The sequence below is a fragment of the Drosophila hydei genome, unplaced genomic scaffold (genome assembly GCF_003285905.1).
Source record: "Drosophila hydei strain 15085-1641.00,03,60 unplaced genomic scaffold, DhydRS2 tig00000063-arrow-pilon, whole genome shotgun sequence".
Lineage (NCBI taxonomy): Eukaryota > Metazoa > Arthropoda > Insecta > Diptera > Drosophilidae > Drosophila > Drosophila hydei.
Window position 1 is genome coordinate 2624350 of NW_022045657.1, and position 25883 is coordinate 2650232.

Genomic DNA, 25883 nt, shown 5'->3' on the forward strand with positions numbered 1-25883 from the left:
TTTATTTGATTTTCGACACAAGAAATTGAATAGCTGATTGACAGGCACAAGAATTGTCAATAAGCTTTATATGCACATATATAGATAGATATCTTTTCTCATTGAGCACATTTATAACTCAGTTTTTCTCTTATTTTCTTTTTATTTTGTGTTTTTACTCTTGTTAAATTGATTAAAAATAAAGCTAAATGGAAATTAATTTGCGCATGTCTCCGCACACTGCGGTAAACGTAATTGAATATCTATGATAAAAGATATCTATATATGTATATCTCTATATCTATATATATATATATATATTTATACAATTCTAGCATTTATATGCGTAAGCGCAGTTAAGAGAGCTTATCGTTTGTAGATAAACAAAAATGTATTATTTATTTGATGTATTATTATTTATCGCATTTTCTGCTATTTTGCATGTTTCAATTTTTAATTAAATTGCGCAGCTGAATTATTTCACAAATCAAATAAACTGTGCCCGCCCATTCACTTGGCCCGCATAATAACTGTATATATCTGTTTATAGAACTGTGTTTGATTTGTGAGTTGCGACATAAATTACACAGGGCAACAGCATCGAGTGACTAGTTGGATTAAACTTAATGAACACGAATCTGACGTAGTCAGGGCTACTATATGTCGAAATTTTCAATTCTAAAATTAAAAATATCTAACATGAGCTCTACTAATATCAACTTAACCATTTCTCCAAACATGACTTTAGAGTATTTGAAAATCCTACTTCAACCATTGAGAATATCTGGCTGAGATTTTATTGTCTGAGATTATAGATATTCGATTAGAATATCTAAAAAGATGATAAGATTTACTAGTTTAAAATATGCCTTAAGCTGGTAAAAAGTCTTCATTGAAGCAAAGTGTAGTTCTTGGTCACAAAAGCCGTGTTGGTCAGTGTTGCTTAATTCATTTTTACATTCTTATTATTTGTTAAGTCGAGAGGCGACCTAGGAATTTCATTTGTACAGTTGTTTCCATTCCAGCTAAAATGCTATCACATGATTAAATACATTTCATTTTGTTCTTTAGTATTCGTTGTTAAATAAACTTTTGAGTGAGTTCAGTAAACATATATTATGTGGTACACTGCAGGTGCCACACGCTTAGGATACCTTTCTTATTTGAAGTTCGAAAACTCGCATATATATTTCTAGTGCATAGAGAATACGCTCAGCTATATCTTACCAGTGTTTGCTTTTGATATTGAACACTAAAAAAAGGTAGCAGTATAGCTGGCTTAAAGCGTTTTGACTTTGATAATGACGAGTGCCAAGGAAGGCTGACTGCAGTTGTTGCCACACTGACACCATTCGAGCAGTGCGAACCACCCAACCACCTAACCACTCACCCATCGATCCAATGAACAGCTACTGCGGACAGCTGACATATGTCAACAACTGTCAGCAACACTTCAAAAAGACAACATTATTCTGTTTGGCTTGCTGTAGCTATATATATAAATAACATATATAGAAAGCTATATACATATATATATATATATATATATATATATACATATATTATCTGATGTGAAATGATAAAACTGATAATCGAGCTATCGTTGTGCCATTGATTTACTGAAAGTTCAAGAACTTTTCATAAGGTATTCCAAAACACAACGATTGGTTTATTATAAAAAAATATATAAATATAGATAAATATTCGTAAAATATATAACATAAAGGGAGCTAGTCAGGGAATCGAACCCGAATCTTCGTTATTTATTGATCTTTTCTCTTTAGTTTTTTTCTCTGCAATTCGGTATTCTTTCGCATCTATTCATATATATTTCTTTTCTTTGAAATATATCCAAAGTATATTTAATGGATCCCTAAGACAAAAATCTAAATTTGTTTATAAATTAAATATAATTTTAGTTTGAATATTTGAGTTAGATTCGAGATTTTCAGTGTTTTCCTCTGTAATATTATAGATGGTACGGCACTCACTCTGTCCGATCTAGTTATATACTATATATCTCAGCACTGTGTATTTTCAGGTTTTTTTTCAACTTTTGGTAAGCAAACATAAAATATCATCATAAAACATTAATCTGCAAAGAAGTCAAATACGTCTTCATCTAAGCACAGATAATAATTGTTTGAAAAACAAGCCCAAAAATTTGTAAACATACACACATTCATATATATTTATGTATATGTATATAGGCATATAGTTATATTTGTATGCAGAACAAGAAGAAAAACTTGAGACACTTTTGATTGATATGACGCACTTGGTTGAAGACCCTATCAAGCTATTTGCTCTTTAATCTAATCTTTGCTAATCTGTCCACAGCACAAAAGGTTTCCCATTGTTTATTCGCCAAGAAATTTATTTTTTTATACTTTTAATCATATTAATATGAGGTGCTTAGCAAACTTTGTGACTCTTATAAATAATACACGAACAAAGTTTGGCAATGTGAAAGACAAGGGCTATTAAGATTACTTCCAAATCTATAAATAATCAAAATCGATACCGAGTTTTCGTTTTCCATTGTATTATTTATGCAATTCGATTGCGTTCTTTATAAATTAGCTGTAAATTGGTAAAAATCTTGGTTATGGACACAATTTTCGCTGGAAAAAATGTCATGTAAATAGAAAGGATATATATTGGGTATATAGGATATGGGTGATATATATATATATGGCAAATCGTTATGCATAGTCATGCCTTAAGAAGTTATAAACATGCTTGCAGATGTACATGGAAGAGTTAACATGCAACATGCTAAACATGCAATTCAAAATGATACAGGTGTTAGCTATAATTGTACACGATGCTGTTATACCTGTGTGAGTGGGTGTGGTTTTGTGTGTGTGTGTGAGTGTTGTGTTAGCAATAATTAACTGAACTTACCTGCGCACGGGTATCGCCAAATTGTCAACGCTGCGCGACAAACTGGAAACATCTTGACTAGCCCTACGTGACCTGGCACGTTTGTTTATTATTTAATTTAAGGAGCAAACGAAATGGTGCCAAAAATTAAACGAGAAAATCATAAACAAAATCAATACACAACAAAAGCAACACATAAAAAGTAAAACAATTTGAAAATAAAAATGTTGTGGAAATATTCAAATATATTCTCAACCACATATATACATATATGTGTGTGAGTGTGTGTAAATACTATAAATCTTTTCGCATAAATGTATTTTGTTTAACAAACGCCAATTTCGGAATACACACGTAACGTCCTACCTATAACCTTAACTGCTGCCGATCACTGGGCGATATTTATTGCTGTTCAAATTAGACCCACCTCCTCAGGTGGTCGCGGAGCACGTGGCGATAATGAAAGCACGCGCTCTGCTGCAACTTTATTACTCTAGAATTGTCACGTTCTGGAGTAGAGTCTATAATGGCACAGCACCATTCAGATGAGCACAACATTTGCATTTTTCAGTAGAGGTTTGTTAGGCGAGCTTCTTCTTGTTCGGTGTTTTGTTCTATTCTCCTCTTTGAAACTTTTCCTTTCTTTCAGTATCTTTTATTTTATATATTGGATTGCTCTTTAATATTCTCTTTGTAGCGTTTCTCTGATCAATCATCTCTTCTTTACTTTTCTTTCCTCTTAGATTTGTCTCATTCATTCATTCTTCTTTTCTTTTAACCCCTTTAATCATATTCGCTTCTTTCCCCAAGTTTTCTCTGATCCTTTCTCTCTTCTCTCGTTTGTGTTCTTCGCTTCTTTTCTTCTCACTGCTCTTCTTTTCCCTCTTTTTTCTCTTCTTGTTCTTTATATTGCTCCATAAGTTATATTCTCTCTGTATTTCATTTCTTTTCTTATGTTTAATGATTTTCCTTTTATATTCTCCTCTTCCAATTTTTTTCTTTCTTTCAGTATCTTTTTTATTTTCGATATTTCGATTGCATCTTCATCTCTTTTCTTTTCTTCATTTCATTCTTTTCATTACTTTTCATTTTAATCAGATCTTGTTCTCTTGTAATATCATCTCATTTTATCCCGTCTAATATTGTCTGTTATCTGTTCTTCTCTTCTCATCTCTTTTCTTTTATCCTATTCTTTATTTTCTTATAGTTTCCCAACTTATCCTGCCTTTTCTTCTCTTTTCATTTCAAGTGGTCAAAGCTACGCACAATTATTCCATGAGAGCATGTTTAATAATAAGCCATACGCCCACAACAAGTTAATCAAACCGAGCCACTTGCTATGCTTATCTTTACAGTTTCTCATAAACGAAAGTAATCAAAATATAGTTTGAGATCTTTTGGGTTCTTACCAATTCGATCGAATCGAAACGAATCGTATGTTATCGGAATCTTATATATTACTTAAATAATAAAAAAGCTAGAGTTTTGGGAACACGCGTTCAAAATCGAAATATGAATAAAAGCCAGACAGCTTTATAAAATTTATATTCAAGTCTTAAATGAATTGTTTTTTATGCGCGCAGTCATAAATTTAAATTTACAATTGATTAACACATTTTACAATCAATTAGCGAGAGCACTTTTCCCAGTTTCCAAAAATATATATATATATACTTTTATCAACTGGACTTAATGGCAATAAGCGTTGAGTGGGTATGTTTCTTATTTAATGGATACAATTGATATTTAACACTTTTCAGCAAAGTAAATAACATCAACAAATGAATCAGAAAAGAGAGCAATAGACTGAGACATCAGCAGAGTGAGAGAGATAGCGACACCAGAACTGACCTTTGCTGGAGCAAACAAAGCATCTTTCTGCAGTGCGAAAAAGAGGGCAAGTAGGCTTGTCCGCTCTTCCGTTAAATATGCTGCGTACGTGCCCCGAGGCATGCGTTCAAGAAGCTGAGACGATTTTTTATTAAGCCTTTGTGTCAAATACATATAACAGACTTTACAAAGACGCTGAGGAGGAAGCAGGTATTAATGTCTGAAGAACAGCTTGCAGACTCAAACGCAACTCAGATTTGCACCGACTGAGCTGAATCTTTCCGAAGCGATTTAACGTAATTATATATATATATAGCTTAAAGCTAAGCTCATTTTAATCATTAGTCTTACCAGTATTGTTGTGCTGTAATCATTACGTGTTGCATATTTCAGTCAATTTCAATTAATGAATAATTGTAAGAGAATATTCCTCAAACATATCTCAAGCACACTAAGAAGCAAAAACAACATTTAATTAAAATATTTAATACTTTTCAACAGAAATTCCTGCATGTTTTATTTAGATTTAAACTTTGTGAGTATATGCATATATATATATATAATATATATAGCCATCAATCATACGCACTGTCAGCCAGCTTAGAATCAGCTACAGCAACGAAGGCAGATGTCGACAGATAAATTGTAAAAACGACCCGTAAAATACAAAAATATTGTTGTACGACAAATTCTGGCGACATTTGCTTGATTTTAATGACTCAATTTTGCTGTCAGTCTTTCCTTTGCTGGCAATATTGATTACGAAATTAATTAGCTTTGTCAAATGTGCACCAAACGAGCGAATCACCAATTAATAACCAGCCTCACAATCCCAATCACAATAACAGACGCCGAGAGCCTCTAATCAATTGCCAACTGTAGCGGCTTTCTCAGCTAACGAAAAGCACGTGCTACATGACAGACACTGATAAGAGCAGCAGCCAGCAAACAGATTTCAGCATTCAGCAGCTATCAGATGAAGTCAGCAGACTAAGTTAGCTTCTACAGTCAGCAGTAGATGTCAACAGAAGACGTTGGTAGTTGAAGGCAACTGTCAACAAACAGGGTAATAGCAGTCAGCAGTTAACCGAAAAAAATAGTATACGCAAAAAGAAGTCAGCAGTAAGCAGTCAGCAGTATCAGTGATCAGTAGAAGTCAGCAATAGATATGAGCAGAAGAGTCAAAGAACTTAACAGTCAACATTCAGCAGAAGAAGTAGATGCCAGCTGAAGAAGTCAGCTGTTGTAGCAGTCTAAAGCCAAAAGCTAACTTTTGTGTGCAATTTACTTGAGATATCGCGTATATGTAAGATCGATATTAGACTGAAAACTTTTTGTATATACCTTTAGGCTAATGTAATTCTAATTAGATAGACTAACTGTAAATACTGTTTTAATTTGCGCAGATAAAAAGACTTCCAAAAAGCCCGCACGAAAATCGGATGAAAAATATTCCAGTTATCATCAGTCAATTTTATTCATATATCATATAATTTTTAGGCTTGATAGTTGGAATAATGAGACCTTCTATGAAGAATATTTTATATCAATCTTTGATATTAAAATATTTCATCTATACAACTACATAGAAAAGCTTATTGATCGATAAATGAATGATTTATTCTCTTCTAACACATGTACTAAGCACTTTTGTGAGTGTATTTTCAGTTCGGCTTGGCTTCTCTAACTGATAACTAAATTCAGTTTGCATTTTTCTCATTTGTCTTTTCGTTTATTTTTATTTTTGTTTCCTTTTTTAGCAAGTTTTAATTTTTTTTTTTTAATAATTAGAAATTCTCTTAATGCCGCATTCTTATCTGTTTGTTGTTTTTAGAGTGCCGCATTTTTGTTGCCAACTTGTTTATAATGGCCAGATTACAAGCAGGTTGAAAGGGTTAATTAAATGTGCGACTCATAATGTCACCTTTCGAAAAAAAGGTTGTTAAAATGCTTAGAGAGTAGGGAGTGGGGAGCGGGGTGTGGGGAGTAGGGAGTAGGGAGTAGGGAGAGAGCAGCTAATGATGTTTTCTGATATCCCCTTTATAGATGCTATGCTTTAACTTGAGTACCCAATTCGAATTACATCATAGATATTAACATTTTATATCCAATTTATGCCTCTCACATTTGCGAAAAGACCTGACAAGGTCATATCTTCTTCTCTCTCTCTCTCTCTCTTTGTCGCTGTCGCTGTCTGTCTCGCTCCCTTTTGGGCTTCTCTTGAACTTTATCATAAATCAACTTGCACTTGAAAGTAATCTCCTGACAACAACAAAAAGAACAATAACAAAAAAAATATTTAGGTTAAGGCTAAAGTTTCAGCATTTTTGTTTTCTTTATTGTTTTTTGTTGCTTTACTTTACTTTTCGTTATTTTTGTTACTTTTTGCTTTTGTTTGCAAAGAAAGCAAATACACTACCGTTATCTTTCCCTTTTTTAGATACACGCCCACAAAGCAAACGGGGTATACTTGGTTTTGCACAATATCCGTTATTAGATTAGAGAGTTGAGTTAACTTTGGATACTCCTGAGGCTGATACGTAGATCGAGTATTATGCAGTCAGTTACTTCCCACCTGCTATGTTCTTACTTGTTCAGCTTTTATCGTAGTCTGCTTTTCGCCATGGGTAAGTTATTTAGGCCCTTCGTAAATTTTTTTAAATGCCAGATAAAAAGTGTTAAAAAGAAAAATTATAGCTTTTAACATTAATAATTAAATGGATTTGTTCATTAAAAGATGTTTGTATTATTTCTTTTTTTTTTGCTGTGTGAAATTTTTAAGAAATTTTTTTTTCAATGACGCCGGTAAAAGAACCGGTTCAAAGAAAATATATGCAAAAGTAACCAGAGACAGAGAGAGAGAGATCGAGCGGGTATGTGCGACTAGTCTTGAAGAACTGGAATAATTGAAAAGGTATTCTTAGGCAGAGCTACTTCGTTAAAAAACTAGTTCATTAACTATTTTTATGTCTACAACATAGAAATGGTTGAAGATTTTGAAAAATATTCACTAATTTGGCCAGCTACACTATAAATACAATCAATTCTCAAGACTACTTATATATAAATATAGCTAGATCGACTCTGTTAATCAGTAACTTATACACTTCATGCCTTCTGCTGCGTGTAACATACTTGTTTGCGGAACCAGCATACCTTATCTGCACATCTCCAATAGTATACATATGAAAACTAATTTTTATTTGCTTAGGTCCCAAATGAGATTTACATAAAAATTAGCTTTTGGCTTTTCTTCTTCTTCTCCTTACAGGTGCGAAAGCTGTCAACTTGACTGATTAGCGCCTAGTTTGATACATTAATTTTGCTAGTTGCCAGGCAAGAGACTTTTTTTATGTTTGCTTTCGGCCAGACGAGCCCCTTCAATGGCCAAACAAGATATCAAAACAAATGATTTATGCATTAAATTTTAAGATAATTAAATTTAAGAAAAGCACAGCTTATCAGCAGCTGCTAATTCGGGAATCTTTGTAATTTGTATTGAATTCACATTTGTGATTTATGTGAAAAGCTCACACTTAATGCAATTAATATTTGAACAATTTGCTTTGCAAATAAATATAAATTATTATCATTACACACACGCACGCACACACACACGCACACACGGGTATTACACAGAATCCAGTTTGAATGCTTTGCACTTTGCATTTGCATAAATAAACAATTTCTCGAGTTTTGTTTTTGCTTTTCACGAATTATCGTTGTTTTTTATTGTTATTTTTTGTCGGCTCAACTGGGACTGCGGTCTCCAAATGTCGCTACCCGTGTTCGGTTTCCAACTGAAATGCTCCCGGTTTAATCGTGGGGGCAGCATTCGAGAGCAATGTCGGTCGCTCGTTTGCTCTTTACTCGTGATGAGAGATTGAGATGATGTGTTATCATAAGTGCTGGATACACCCACAAAATAATATATATATACAGCTGTGTGTGTGTCTGTGTGTTGGACCTTGTTGTCCGACATCATTTATATGAATTATATTCATATATATAAATGCAGCTAAAGGTCAGTCTGGACTTTGTGCACACACGCACGTAACCAACGAGTGGACCGGAGACTTTAGAGCAATTACTAACCAAATTTTTTATTATCTTTGCGCCGGTTGTTGTAATGCGAATAACTCATAAAGATTGATTGCTTCAGCTGTAATATATAGTTTATTTATAAATTCAATTATATAAAACTTAGCTGTGATTGATGATTAACATTTATAGCAAAACTCGTTAGGCAGCCTATGAAAACTATGCAAATATTTATGCATATACATATATATATATATATATATATATTATATATAGGAGTCCATATATTTATTTAAGTCTGGCTACAAAAATGATATATGACCCAAATAGTTAGCCATAAAGAGCTGTGAGTCGTGCGCCTCCAATTTGGCCAAACACAGTACATAAAAGCTCAAGTAGTTCAAGCCAATTGAACACGGGCACGAGTATTTATTATGGAACAGGCCATAAATCGTATGATTAGAAAATATATACATATATTATTTATAAGCAATAGCCACAAGGTATGCCTAAAAGTTTGAGCATTATCTAAGCCTAATACCTCTCTTTTTACTTAGTTGATAAGTATTTGGTTACGCAAAAATGTACTCAAGCATACATACATACATACCTACATACACCTTACTCTATATCTGTACTATATATATATTTATATATACTTGTTATTTGGACATTCTCAAGTGCACGCTGACAGCTACGAATACTGCATATTGTTTTGATAGAAGGCACCTAAAGTGCTTCCTAAGTGAAAAAATGAATCATTCATTTGATAAAGCTAAGCCGAGGGGGAGCAAGCGATGTTACAGCTTTCGATTAACCAATTGTAAAACATACGACTTGTTTTATAGAAAAGATATGATATTCAGACAAGTTAGTACTCTCTGTGCCCTATTAATAGGGTACTTCATTACGAAATAATTCGAAATGTTCGAAATTATAAAAGAATTGCAGAGACCGCTTAAGATTCTGATTTGCTTTAAAGCTGCCTTTGCAGTGCTAGTCATCGTAGCAAAACTTGTCTTAGTTACAGTGTATTCTTGCTTTCGATTGCACTATAAAACCTATCCTCTGCTGTCTAATTGTGAATTTATACCATAAAAATAACTCATCTTATTTACTTATTATCAATAATAATCGTGTTTGCGTATGTGTGTGTGAATGATTGAAATATCTGCACTGCGCAGGGTTCAGGGTATCTTCTAGTCGGACCCTCCTTCTTACTTGTTTACATTCTTTTTATTTGGCTTTTAGTTATACTATTGCCCACTCTCATCTATAATTCACCGACTATTAAGCTTTTTCTTAAGCTCACCTTTGTTGGCTATGCTCACATCATCTAAGTTTCAAGAGTTCTAGTTTATACTACCTAAATACCAACTTCTCTATAAATATATTGCTTTAAATATGTCGTCTTACTCTTCAGATACTTTACAAATGTCAATATTTGACTATAAACCATATTCTTGCCAATAGTTGACTCGACCTGAATAATACAATAGATTATCAGACCAAGTTTCGGTCAAGCAAATTTCTCCTATTTCATATTTGATTGATATAAAAGCTGAACAGCAATTGATTGTAGTTTGCATTGGCAAATATTGTCGTTATGCTTTACAGTGTAATTTCCTACTGTGGTCACAAGTCTTTGATGGATAGTTGCCATCATTTAATTATAATAATCAATGAAAAACACATTTCTCTTGACTTAAGTCAACTTTTGCTTGCATTTGCTTAATTACATCAGTCTTTTATGAACAATGTTCCAAATAAATAAATTGCCACCACATGCAGTTCATATTCATATTCCTTAACTGGGCACACAGTAGTTCCACCTTCGGTGACCGTGGTCACATCTGTTAGATTGTCACATATCTTTGCTTAGGCAATATTTAATTATATAAACAGCAAGCACTTGCAATTGATATTTACGAATTGCAGCTGCGTTTGCAATCCTTCACAGAAGCAAACACACATATTGCATTGCCTTGTTGAACAGTGTATTCAAGTGTTTGGGCATCACCTTGATGCCGCAGTTAGACTCGAGTTGCCAGCCAAGTGGCTGACTATGCGTCAGGTATTTACGTTTGTTAAATATTTGCCAAAATAGTTGCTGTATTTAACCAGCTACTGCACGGACATTAGCCGACAAAAGTGCGCGCAGACCTCAATGCGGGGACGGCAAATGTATGTAAATAGCATACACATATGTATGTCTACATATGTGTATATGGGCAGGCATTCTTATTGGAGAATGTGAATGCGCATAGAAGTCTACAAAGCATACGCATACGCATACGCATACGGACATGTGAGCTGTTGACGGCAACAGAGGCCCCCAAAGGCTATAGGCGTCGAGGCAGCCCGTCAAACTGTGCAAATATTTAGGCACGTGAGATTACGCTCTGGAGGCTGTTTGACAGTGTGGCCAACGTTTAATTAAGAATTTCAAGTGGAAACGGGGCAAGAGCAAAGGGAAATGTATTGTATGGAAATTGTACTTGTAAATTCTCCATCTCTATATCTCTCTTTCTCTGTGTGTGCGAGTGTGTGTACAGCGTAATCGAAGCGTCAATGGGGCACACAATTTGTGGGGGCATTCAATACAGTATTCTTTTAATGAACTAGTTGGTCATGCTCGTGCTTATACCCTGTAGGCTTTCATAGTGTCCAGCATATAGGTTCAGTGAAGATGTTTGTAACAGATGTCTGAAGATATTTGTATCTTGTTTTTTGGGAATACTAATTAAAAGAGTATAAGAAGGGGAATATGAAGTCTGTGTTCATGTTGCTAACAGGCATATTCTTAATTCTAGATATATGAATGATGAAATCATTCAATTCAGTTTGAAGAATTTGCTGATGTTACTGGCAATTATACTTTATAAGCTGTTATTCATTGATACAATCAATAGATCACTTCATTATCACAGAATCGATATTTATCGCTTATGTATGTTGTATGTTATGTATGTTTTATTGGTCATTTCGCTGGCTTGCCCTTACTTAATTATTTATGATTAATCATTTGAATTCATAAAACTTTCTCAGAGTGCAGTGGCATAGATAGATGACAGCGTTTATTAGTATAACTGCATTAAGGAGTAACTTATAGGCAGTCGATTCTTAGGACTAACACTGAGCTTAGTACAGAATGCATATATTCATAAATAAATTTATATAAATCCTGCAGTTATGCCACATACTACCATACATAACTATATATTCTCTTTGATTCTGGTTTAAGACTTAACTTTAATTAAAAAGATATTCCACTATCTACTACTATATCTACGAGTATTTTAATCATTTATCGAACTCCCGCTTTAACAATCGCGTGCATAGAACGTGCTGCCTCCCAACTGGATATGAACTACGGCAGAAGTCGGTCAGTTATATCATATTGAAATTGCAAACTGTTTACATTGCATTCGCCAATTGGGTAGCTTTATTAATTCTTTTTACAAGTTTCATTGAATTGTGAGTTGCGCAGTTGATTGTTTCCTCAGGTTCTGTCCAACAGGCGGAGGGTATATTAAAAGGGAATTGCAGCACTTAGAATTGATTAAGATATATATGAGAATACTATGTGCTCTATGAGCTAGACAACAATCTCTAATTTGCATTGCAAAATTACAAAAATTGACCTTCATTTGGAAAGAGAAAGACACGGAGAGAGTGAGAGGGAGATAGGGTGTGTGGGTGGGTTCGTTGTTCGGCCTTATCTAAGAAAATTGCAATCGCAATTGGCTACGCTTTCCTTTTGATCGATGCCTCAATTAGTGCACTGAAGAAGAAGAAAAACAACAACAACGCGCACATTTCCAGGTTCAAGAAAAATTGATGACAATTCCCGTTTCAGGGCTTACGCTGCTGGCGGCGATGAATAAAATCACAATGAGAAATAATCAACGTTTTTGCAATAATTAAAATTCGAAACCAAACAAAAAAATAAAAAAATATATATACATAAATATGCATATATCGCCCAGTCACAAATTAACAAAAGCTGAAAATTAAGACACGTCGCAGATGAAATACGCTTTAGTAATTCTATAGAATCTGTACATACTTTGAAAAGCTAAAGAAGTAGAAGATACTGTAGAGTTGTATTTTAATGTTCTTATGATCTGGAAACTATTCAAACTGTTTTTAAATATAAACTTAATTAACAACTTTACCAAATATAGTCTATAACTTTTCAATATTAAATTGACTTAACTCTATCTACACAGCTCTTGAAGTTGCTACCACAGACTTTTCCAGGCACACCTTCTTCTATAACAATGCTTTAATACGCCCTGCAAGGGCATCAAAAACGTAACAACAAAGAAATGAAAACAATTCAATAAAATGAAATGTGCATAAAAATAAATGCATACAAAATAAAATAAACAAAAACAAATCGATTTCAAGGAAGCGCAAAATACGCAAATAAAACCGACAACAAAATTCACATGAAAATTAAAAATATTTATATAAAGCAGAGCAAATACATAATTAAAAATAACAGATAAGAGATAACATGCCATTTTTCTTTTTTAAGTATATATATATGGATAGCTTATGGATTTGTCAGCGGGCACGGCTTTTCCTTTAACAAATAATTATTATAATGGGCTTTCAAAGATTTGGGAAAAAAACATAAGAAATAAGACAACAAAAGTTAATTTTTGGGTTCAGCTCGGTTCAGTTTTTGTGGCTTAGTTGGGTTATCGGAGTTCATGAGCTTTGGCTAGGCCATGGCCAGTCAATGGGAGCGCTACACTAATGGATTCTCATCTCTTTTTCAATCAAATGAAACATTTCTGTACAATTATTATTTCTAATGCGATAATTAACCCTGAAAGACAACGGCTTACAAAGCAAAACTCAAGGTGTTTGACACTCAAGAATTCGCAATAAAAATGACGCAACACTAAAATTCATCGACAAGTGGAAGCTTATTGTCGAGGTATAAAAGATACGATCAGATGTAGAAAATAACGTTAAAGAGAATAATGTTCATAATGTTCATAAAGGGTTTATTTGCCTGCATGAGAATCGCATAGCAAGGCAAACATGCATAAATAACTTGCTTAAAACTGTCGAATGCAATCTTTCAGTTGCAACACAAATGCTTTGAAAACTTACTCTAATTCATTCATTATTTTAAATGTCAATTAGCTTTCTTATGCTTCTTGCTATAAAGGAGTACATACATACGTTAATACACACATATACAGACACAATGAATGGATTGTAGTGACAACTTGATGTTTAGATTTGAAAACTGAACTGCGAGAGTCTATCAAAAATACCTGTAGCAGAGCTATTAATTACAGGGTATACGCTTAGATTAGTCACTTGGGGATCGGGAAACGGATCGGGAGACTTTTTAGGGCACTAACTGAACAATGCATTTTAGTCACTTGCAAGGCGTTTGTTAAACATACATTTTTGGTTAGAGAGCAATCAGATGATGGAATTGTGATATATGCGTAAATATATAGCGAACCTGTTCTTGAAGTTATCGGGCACGAATATGTTCCACCAGGAGTGCCGCTTCTCGCGCGGAAAATACTCAACATGATTGGGATCGACAATGTCGTCCTCATCATCATTATCATCATCATTCCGATAGCCGGTCATATCGCTGGCATTGGCGCCAATGGCCGCCATACTATCATTGGTCAGATCGCTTTGCGATTCGCTGTATGTCATGTTGGAGTCCAAGCTCCGTTGGTTGATGAAGTCCATCTTTTTGCGTCTGTGCCGATCTAATTTCGTCTGCAGCGAACTGCGACGTCGGCGTTGTCGATCATTGGGCGTATCATAGGGATTCATGCCCTGTACAATGGCACGTGATTGTGTTCCATCCTCGAAATAGGTCAATTTACCAGGTTCATTTGGTGAACTGGCTCGTATATTCTCCTCCGAGCTATAGACGGGCTCGGGACTGTTGGTGGGCGTGGCAGAGCCATCAGATTTCTCGCTGCGCACAGCCGATTCATAGGAGTCTTTGGTAGAGTTCTGCAAGCATAGCGAAATGAAGTTCAAGTTTAGCTTCGAGCTAGTTTATGGGGCTTATAGTGCACCGTTGAAGTCTGCTTACCTTATTGCTATCACGTCGCAGAAACGAGACGGCTATGGAGCTACGTCGCTTTTGACTCTTGTCCGACTTGCTGGAGAAGAGGCCCAATGCCAAGGAGCTGCGACGTGGTGGTTTTTGTGGGGGCAGTGGAGCGGTTATATTCATGCTATTATCAGCTGCCTCTTCTCCTCCTCCGCCATCGCTGCCGTCCACGTGTTCATCGATGTTGACCAATGATGGTATGGAGGCGCTGGCCCAATCCTTGCGCAGGCGATATTTACCGTTATCGATCACGCTCATCTTGTTGCTAACCGATCCTTGAACTCAGTTAACCGTTAAGCACTGCAAATATTACGTTCATTAATCGATCGTGCCAATAAGCATTAAATGCCAATGCGTGGCAGCTCAACAACTTTATTCTATCTCTCTCTCACTCTATCTCTTTTTGCCACTCTCCCTCTATCTATCTCTCTCTCTTTCTGTTTCTCTATTGCTAGTTAAGCTTTTACTTTCAATGAACTCCATTGAACCTGCATTAGCGCCGTAATTAGCAGGCCATTGTCGGTCGCCTGCCACGTTAACAACAACTCGACGATGATATCGCAGCTTGAATATGTATATATATCTGTATGAATATAAATATAGATATCTGTGCGAGCGAGTATCTAAGCACATTCAATGTACGACAATTATCGGGCTTGCGAGAGGGTTCGGGCAGCCAGGGGCAACGTCGCATGTTGTGAAAAGGGCGTGTTTGTTACGAGAATGAGTTGTAATAGTGCTAAAGAATATCGGCAGCAATCGGCTCTAGCGTCTCACTTGATCACCTGCATTAGCTGAAGTACACCAAGTGATCTGTGCACACTTAAAGTAACTAATCAATAAAGTGCTAGCTTTTCATCAGCAACAATCTCATCACAGTAAGTGATCTATTTAGAGTTTAGTAATTCATCTACAAAAACAAGTTTCTAATCAAGTTTTTATATAATCGTAGATCTACTCAGATTTGATCTACTCAGAGTGACTTATTCGATTATGTTACAAGGATTTTCAAAATAGATAAAAATGTGCTCAGCTATGAAAACAAATTAGATCAAACATCAAATATTCCGTGCAGAATCTAATAAGCTGAGCTGATCATTCCATTACCTAAATTAGATATAAATAACTCTGCTCGTCGATCAGCTGTGAATATATTAAATGCCAAACTCTAATTAGCATTTCAAATTGAAGTTTCACGGTGCTGTTAAAGCATCTCAAATCATTTTTAAGCATAATTCTTAATCAAAATCAAGATTTCAACAGAAGCAACTTATGCTCTTCAGTTCTGATCTCAATATCAAATCATTTGCTCTACAAATACTTAAGCACGCCGCTGTGCTAAGTGAAAAGATCAACTGCTAATAACGCAAATTAGCTGAAAACTTTATGACATCAGAACAATAGCCCAACCTACGACAACAACACAGCATACACTTGCTACAGAACCAACAAAAAAACTACAAAAAAATAATAAACAAATTAAATTTATTATAATAGACATCAATGAAAACGCGATACGATGACGACGCCGATTTGGACAAGTTAATGGGCGGTCCGTGTGCCACGCCTCAGCGAAATCGAAAGTGCTCCGTTACAGGTGTAGCTCTCGCTAGAACAATGGAATTTATGGAATAACTAGCAAACTATGGGCGCAGCTTGAATGCAATTACGAAGCTCTCTAATTGCATTCATCTAATATAACTGGGGCCTGTAAACTGTAAACTGTAAACTGTCAGCTCTGTTATAGTTTAACGCCTGGTTGACTTGGGCTTAAGTGTGAGTGAGTATCTGTGTCGGTGTCTGACTCTCTGTGTCGGTCTCTGAGTGTCTGAGTCGGTGCCTGTGTTTACGATTCTCACATCAATTCACATTTAATAGTAGATCACAGCAGGGCTATAATTGCTTCTAGTTTACTCTGAATGATGGGCAGTTTCTGCTGTCGTCACTATAAGTAGGTCAATCATAACAGAGCTGAGAAATCTATTTATACCTTGAACCCTTTCAATATATATATTGGTGCATTAAGTGTATATATATACCTAATGAGTAGGCTGAACTATGCAAAACAAGTTTATATTCTGTAATCAATTTATTTTCCTTCCTTTTGCCACAGTCATTAATTAAAGACTTTAAGCGCTAAACATTCTCTTACAAATTACATATCGTCTGCTTAATTACAATCAATTGAGCCATAGTTGAAAGTAACTTCAGAGCACTTTAAATAGCTATAGACACTTCTCAAAATAAATCTATTTTGGGTGTTGTAAGACAGACAGCTTGAACAAGATAGAGGGCAAGTACCTATAGTAAGATAAAGTATTATTGATAAATCAGTTACTTAAACATTTGTTTGATAACAATGCTTAAACAAGATTAGATACAATTAATATTGCAAACACTCAAGTGTGGGGAGTTACGACATTATCTATGCATTAATAGAGCCATACGATTTTGGAGTGTTTTGTGTTGCGAATTCTTCGAGTGGCTTTAAACGTGTAAGCGCAACTTAAGTGGCCACTTCTTCTAGTTAGCCAAATCTGGCAAAAACTGATTCCTCTATAGGAAACGAGCAATTTGAATAAAGACCCGCATAATACTCATGCATATAAACATGAGTATAAATATACGACTTTAACCTTGTATACATTCAGTGCGCAACTGAGACTGACCACAACCGGTCAGTCTCAAGGCGTTTACATTGCCGACTGAGAGAAGTGAAGTGAATTAAGCTGAAGTGAAGTTCACGCTTGACAAACCGGGGGAGCTTCGAGCACGTCTCATATCTCTCAATGGGTTTCTGTCTGGCTCTGTCTATGGGTCTGGCTCAGGCTCTGGGTCTGGGTCTGGGTCTAGGGCATTTTTGTCAAATTGCATTGGCCCATGAAGGTGAGACATTCGCTTTGCGTTGGATTTCTTTTACACTATATATATTCACCATATCAGCCGATTGAGGAGTCAACGCATTTGAAATCGTTGTTGTTCATCAATTGTGCAATGCGCATAAATGAATAGAAATCAATTTCGATAAACGAAATCTTACTGTGTCAATGTCACGGTCAGCCAACCGAAAAATACAAAAACAAAGACAGAAAACTTGTCGTCCATCGTCAACAGACTTTGCTACGCAACCGCTTTCGCCGCCTGCCCGCCCACGCCCGCTCTAATCTAGAAACTCGTGTTGCATGTCCCATAATCTGACAAAAAAAATTTTCCACAGCAAGGAAAAACAAGTGGAAAACTACAGCACGTGATAAGAGTCGCCTGCGATAAGGCCAGCTGGGGCTCAGTTTTATATAGACTATGTATATATATACATATTTGGAAAATGCATGATCGAGAATGCATCATCTTTTGTAATATTTTTCTGATCTCGTAATTCTTTTCTTCACACTCAAATGGCAATGCAGCAATAAAAACGTATGCGTTGACAAACTGAAGAACGTAGAACGAAAAACACAGAATGAAGACGGAAGATTCAAGGCGGTTCACTACAGGGTTAAGTGACTGACAGATAAAACACATCCAGTTGAAGATTGGCAAAATTCCAACAAGGCCAATGACAATGACTCTATGAAATTTTTGATTATGCTCGATTAATGCTATGGCACAAAATACTCAAATTTATTCTGTATACTGCCAGATCTATACAGTTATATTAACTTTTATTCCTCAATCATTACATGAAAAACCGGGGAACCTGGTAAGCTGGATTAAAAATCGTGCTCAATAAACAGCAAATTTCCCTAGTTCCTATGCTCGATATTTTATGTGACATATCAAGCTGTACAATTATGATCTACACAGCTTTATAGGATGTCCAAGATCTACAGCTTACGTAACTAAATCTATCTCACAGTCCTCAAATCAATAGTCTGTTAAAGAGAACAAGAAGTAACAATGACTCCCGATATTGCGAAAGCTATTATAACGCTGAACGCCTATTTTTAAACTATGGTAAAACGAGTCCAGATTAATTGAATGCGTCATTATCTGAACTTCATAGAGTAGCCGGCGCATCGAGTTACACAAATGTATATTACAGATGTGCGGCAGACTGAATAAACAGCGATAAAAAACAACCGAGTGGGAAACTTGAGAACACAAATAAGACTTTCGAACATCAACAAATAAAACCAAATTCTAACTAAACGTAACCAATGGGTATTACCAAAAATTCTTACCCAACAGGTGAAGTACACCCTTATTGACAGCTAGGCGATAATATGGTATGCAAAGTTAACCACTAACTGATAAGCGCATAAGCGTATTTTAAAAGCTACGGGTCGACTATGCCAGAATCAGCTATATATATATATATATATATATATGTATATTCGTATATGGCAGCGACACATACTAATGTTTGCAAATGCACTTTCGCTTTTGCGAATGCTCAAAAGAATACAAATAGCAAATGTATCTAATATAAACAGCAAATGTATCTCAAAGATACATACGTAGACACCTGTCTAAGGCGTGGGCGGCGGCGGCGGGGCAAAAGCGTGCGACGCACATTTTGCGGCCAAATGAAATGAAACGCAAAAGAAAGAATTTGTAATAGAGCTCGAAAGCCCGACAAGCATATACCCTGTAAATATCTTATAAATATAAACTAAACCGATAAGGCAAACACTTCAAATATTGTATAGAAATGCCCCACAGTGTTAAGGCGAGTAGAGCGTATGACAACATATCATAAACACAATCGCCAACACATACGACAGAGCATTTCTAGCGCACACAACTAAAAGATACAAATGTATCTGGGCCTAGGCGACAGCTAGTATAAACATCGCGTGCCCCGAAAACAAAATAACATATAAACACCAACATATATTGTGTCTGAGATATTTTTATTTCGCTTTTATTTCAGAGTAATTAGCAGTAGCTGGCGGAAGAGGGAAAAGGTGTAAAAGGATTAATAAGCTATTTCGACATCTATACATTTGTTGTTGAAATAACTTGAGAATTGTATATGAGTTATATTATCAGAATATATGCATAATACATAAATATATATACAAATAGAAAATACTAAATTTCAAGCGGAGAATACCTTTGAGAGTTTTTTTAAGAGATACAAATCTATCTGTGAATTTGCAACAGATAGCTTAGCATATATATAGATAAATTCTCATTTATATATTTTAATACGTTTCTGTTTTGTTTAGTTTAAGATTCCGTAGAATTATTAGAAAGAACAAAAATTATTGCCAAGGTATTTTATGTATGGTGTAGTATGACTAGAACAGCTTGAGAATTATAGTTATGTCATTTGTATGACAAATACTTTATCCATTATTTCGTTGAAAATGCAGCATTAAGTTGTTGGGTTTATCTTATGACTAAATAAGGTATTTTTGTTGTAAGAATCATGCTGAAAATGTTTATGTATTTAGGAGTTTGTACTTGTATTTGCTTGTCTCGCCAATCTCTCTTCAAATATTTAATATAAATATATATATTTATTTATATATATATATTTTTATATCTACGTAAGCAGCTGGTAATGCGGGCATGCTCCCTCGCCCGTTTGGCAAAGTAACGCGAAAACCGGTTGCACAAACAGTTCGCTAATAACTTGACTTATATTCATAATTTTGCCATATGAGACACAAGTTGCCAAATATTCACACATACTTCGAAATAAACTCTAAAGGCATTTTGAAAATGCATTCTTCAGCAAATTTCAATTAAATGGATCTAGATGTTTAGCATAACAAATGACACAACTGCAAGAGTTTCCCGCTTCGAGTCATTGAACTGTGTACAAATGTATCTAGCAGATAAATATGAAGTATCTGAAGTATGTGAAGTAAGGCAACCACTTTGTTCCTCATTCAAGTTAAGGAATTCACTTTCACAGTCTCTTTATCGCCAGTTTTAATTAGAATGTCAGCTCAATTAAAAACGAAATAGTTTCCCACAACTGTGCGCGGGTTGGGCCTAGCGAGTTGGGGTGCGGTTTATGGCTGAACATATGCCCGGTAGTAATATAACAAGTTAGTTATTTATTATTGGATTATGGTAAGAAAACGTAAGTCATGTGGACAGCAAGCAGTTCAAGGTATTTATGGCATAAGACAACTTTCTATTCTAATAATTATTGTATTTAAATTGCAATTTAAATGATTTACTATTATTTTCTTGTCGATATTCCTTCATGCTTTTCTATCAACTAAAATTCTAATTTATGATTTAAGCTTCGAGTTACATGAAATGAAATCCAATTGATATTTAAGGCTCATAAATTAGAGTATTTGTTCATGTTTACAAATTGTTGTTATTATACAACATATTGATATACGATATATATACTCAGAAGTCTAATGAATGTTATTATATATTATAGCACCAGCAGACAGAGAACTGCAAAATAAATCCGCTTTAGAATCAAATTCAAAGCACATGACAGCCAGCAAAGCTGACGACGATGACGAGCGGTAACAGCAGCTGAAAGGGTAGACCAAGGAGGAGGGGGAGGAAAAGTGGTAGGGGCATGGTTTGCGACTGTTTGTTGTGGCGTTAAAATGACATAATCCGTAACCGTGACATTTGAGCCGATTTTGTGTGTGAACCTGTGCAGGCCGCAAGAATGCTGATCGGGTCACTATTTGTAGCAGTCAATGTATCCGTATCTGTATCTATGCCTATGTCTGTTATCTGTATATGTATCTGTGACTCGCAACTAATTGAAATTATTCTCAATAATAATTAATGTTATTTGCAAGCGTTCAATCAACTTCGTTTCGATTTTGTAAGCATTAAAAATATACAACAAAAAAAACTGAATAATACTAAAACTCTTTACTAAGGCGGAAGCAAATGCCTTTTGTTTGCAAAAATCATAATAATAAAAAAAATCAAACCAGTTCGGACATTTTGCTACTTTCATAACCTATGTATCTGTAGCTCGATTTGTAGTCGTATCTGTGTGCTTGCCTAATCAAACTCAATCAATCGTCAGGTTTCTGTTCCGCAAAACAATCAACTATTTTGCTTACAAGTGACAACAGCAACAGTAACAACAACAACAACAAAAGCCAACCGCAAGACGGAACCAAATAGAACGCTCAACACTTATGTAGCCCACAGTGTTTGCTTCAGGCACTCAAAATTAATATGCAAATCGGAAACACTTCCTATAAAACACATCGAGTCGGCTATAGGATTTATTTTAATTAGTTTTTTTCTCCTTTCGCAAGAGCAATTTCTATGCAACATTAATTTTCTGTTAAATGTTTAAAAATAACAATTTTAATAGAGGCGCGTAAAAATAATATATATATATATATATATATATATATATATATATACATTTATATATAAATAATATATATATAATATGCAGTTCGACAAAATTCACGATTTGGTAATTTCGCTGCGGATTTTGTAATGCGCATTTCGATTATTGGACAAATATTTAAGGCAAAGCCAATTCATATGGAATAAACTAAATATTTTTAGATATATTAACGCAATATTTATAGTAAATATAGGTTTGCTGTATCGTTTTCAAGGTTTTATGCAAGAGAGCTTTTACTGCAGCATTGGCTTCGGCCACATAAATCTGTTCTATAAGTTATATAATTTAGCACTAACAGCTGTTTGTCACCTCTATCGTTTGAGAGCGCTTATTAAATCATCGACATTGTCAATAAATCAAATTCGCAGACACACATACAAGATTTAAAGAGCTTTTTGTGCAGATACAAAAGCCGTCAGATACTTCGCCAACTTGAGGAGCATATGAAGTGCTTTTGTCAGAGACACAATCGATATTTGTTTTCCTTTATTTTTGGCATCTGTCTGAACTCGTGTATTTATTTGTGTAATTATGACATTTTTTTCACGCCATTTTAAGCAAACAAATAATACAAAAAGAATAAAAATAAAATAAAATCATTACAATAAGCCTCTTTGTCCGAATTAAAAATTTAAGAAAATAAAATGTATAAATAAATGAAGTGAACAAATATATATCTATGAAAGAAAACATTAAAAACAATTTAATTATGTCTGTAAAAATTGTTTTCTTCTCTGAGCGCAGGACAAGCCTTTTTTCTGCGAGCTATTATAGACATGTATATATATATATATACATTTTGGGCTGCTTTAAAAACAAGACTTTATAGCTACAACAAAGACAGCCAGACAGAGGGATGAAGATAACGTTGACTTTCCATTCCATATTGGGAGCTGTTGCTTCCTCATGTAAAACAAGCTTTATACGTAGCATGGAATACAATTTAAGCGTCTCGATTGTCACTCAAAATCAATAAAAATAAAAAAAAAAAAATATATATATATATATATATATAAAAGATGCAAAAGTATCTACGCGTCGCGACGCATCTTTTATTTTGTCCTCTTCCGCGTTGGATTTCGCAATTATGAAACGCATTTAATTTTCATTTACAGTTGCTTGCGAGCTTATAATTAATTTGCATATCTGGCCACGCCCACATGCCGCATATGTGCGTCGATTTATTATTATTGAGAGAAAATTAATATAAGTAAATGTGAAATGCTTCCGCCTGTCTAGCTTGGCATTAAATTTATCTAGACAAAAATAAATAGTTTTTTGTTTTTTTTTTTTTTAATTTTTCCTTTTTTATTATCTGTCTACTTAGAATTGGTAGACTTTGGAGTTCGGGCCGATAAAAATATCAACAGTCCGTGAATGGAAATTGGGTTGAAACTGTGAGTATGTATATATTTATTATATACTTATGTGTTTGTCTTATGATTAAACATATTAAAAGCAAATCTTATCAAATAACAAAGAATTGACAGCTAGATAGCGACTTCCTTGAGTACAATATTAATTAGAATAAAATTAAAATTAATTTTCCTAAGAATATTTAAATAATTTATAGACCCATAAGGCTATCTAATTGATCGGTTGAGTCTGCATTAAAATATTAACGTAGCGGTTCTTTAAGCGCAACGATCTATATATAGTCGGCCAACGCAAAGAGAAAGAGGGCCACAGAGAGAGTGTGTGTGTATGAAAGGGAGACAGTCAGCATCAGTCGCCAGCGAGTCTACAAAATCGAAAAATGCTAGACAACCAACAACGGTTAGAAATCCAATTGCAATTTTCGTTTAGCCCTCTGAAGCATAACAGATTTTTCCCAACACCAATGAGCAAAGACCGCAAAACAAAGTCAGAGAGCAACGGTATTTAATACAAAGAAAAGTAAATGCTTATTTATATGCAAGCAGACATATACATACACATGTATAAGCTACTGTATAAAGTTACACTTGCCTATGTGTACAGGCGTGAGTTCATTTCTTTGAAATACCGTTGTCTCTACAAAAATGGCATCACAGGGCCTTTAGACAAATTCAGAAGCGACGAGCAGAAGACAGTGAAACTTACGTGCTGAACTTTTTTTCTGTTTTTTATTTTGTTTTGTTTTATTGGGGTTGTTTTATTTTATTGTGCTGATGACCTTAAATTAGGCGTAGGTCTTCATTTTTTCCCTCGTATAAACTGCTTTTGGCTAAGTTTGGTTTGCTTTGGTTTTTTTATGTTTTTGGTCAGCTGTTTTGCGCTGCGCTTTGGCCTCAAGTTGTAATAAATAACAAGCAACAACAGAAAAAAAAAATAAGTTACACGCTCACAAAAAAAAAAACAACAGCGAAGACATACAACCACGTTCCAACAAATGCCTTGACCTGCAGGCAAAAGCCGAGAATAATGGCAATAATTTTGTTGGTTAGTTTGGATTAGCACAATGCCTAATATGAATACATATAAAAGTGAATGTAACGCAGCAAACGCCAAAAATGAGAGGACAATAACAATTCCAGTTGTAGACTTTTACTTGTATTTGTTAAAGGGAGACAGAGAAAGAGAGAAAGAGAGCATGACAGTCTAAAAGGGCAACGAACATATGGAAAACCGTTGAGAGACACAAAAAATCCGAATATGAACAGAATTTTAGACAAGCTGCGCCTAACACAGCGAGAGTGCAAAATATTAAATGAGAGAGAGAGTGTGTGTAAGAGAAGAAGAGATTAAGAGAGAGGGAGGGTATGCGGCAGGCAATGCAAACCTGCCTCTTGACTTGGCAGCGGCTTTTCTTTGCCCATTTCTATGCACAGATTGCACAGTGTAATCAATTTCGCTTCCTATTTTTGCGCTCTTTTTTATATTTCTTACATCACTCGCACACACACACACTTGGACACACACCTGCTTTTTAGCTCGATCGCTGTTGCTGTTCGCCTTGAGCTTTAGTTTGATTCCTTTTCGTATGATTCCTTTGCGTTTTCCTTTGCTTATTCTTTCTCTTCTTTTTATGTGGATAAATTCGTTAAGTGGTTTTAGTCACATTTCTAACTGGTATTCATTTCACTTTTGTATGCCACTCGCGTTAAAACATTAAAAAACGATTATAATGTATGCACAAACACGCACGCGTCTAATATAATAAAATTTTTATTTTAGTTTTGTGTTACTGCGTTTCTTGCTGCTCTTTGGGCACCATGCGAAAGACCGTTTAGGTTGAACACTCTGCAAAATTCAATTATTAACAAACAATAATTTTAAGTTTTTTTATTAAAATCAAAAAACACACACAAACAAACCCATTATTATTTCAAAATAATTATTGTAGATTGGAAACGCTGTTAATTTTTTTTCTTTTCTTCTTTATGCTTATTTGATATAACGGCAAATGCAAGCTAAAATGGAGGCGAGCTGCATTTAGATTTTTCATCAGCGATCATTTCCAATCAAACGAAACACTAACCACAAAATGAGCACAGACAAAATATCAGACAATTACAACAACAACTACACCAGCAACAGCAACAACTGCAACATTATTACTGTTGTTAAAAAGCCACACTCTCTTTGGCACTCACATACATAAACACACATACACGCACACTCACACTCGCTGGCAGGCAAGCAGCTAATTAAACAATTTAATAAAACATGGGAATGTGTGATGGGGGTATTTAACTTTTTGTATTGTTTTAAACAATTTGCAATATATGTCGGTGTCGCTGCACATTT

At 34.9% G+C, this 25883-nt stretch overlaps 1 protein-coding gene across 14 annotated transcripts in view; it reads right to left on the bottom strand.

Annotated features, from left to right (window-relative positions):
• Positions 1-25883, bottom strand: part of LOC111604925 (TLD domain-containing protein 2) — a 71487-nt gene that overhangs the window by 26125 nt on the left and 19479 nt on the right. For 5 of the 14 annotated variants that reach the window (XM_023323186.2, XM_023323174.2, XM_023323173.2 and 2 more), the window contains exons 2-5: positions 25056-25376; positions 14828-15148; positions 14231-14745; positions 2887-2958 (exon numbers count right to left, since the gene is read on the bottom strand). The exons of 5 other annotated variants lie outside the window; for them this stretch is intronic. In XM_023323186.2, coding sequence (XP_023178954.2) covers positions 2887-2958; positions 14231-14745; positions 14828-15106 — 866 coding nt within the window. In that variant the 5' untranslated portion in view covers positions 15107-15148; positions 25056-25376. The remainder of the gene's footprint in view (positions 1-2886; positions 2959-14230; positions 14746-14827; positions 15149-25055; positions 25377-25883) is intronic. 4 more of the 14 variants (XM_023323175.2, XM_023323188.2, XM_023323190.2 and 1 more) reach the window with 2 other exon arrangements.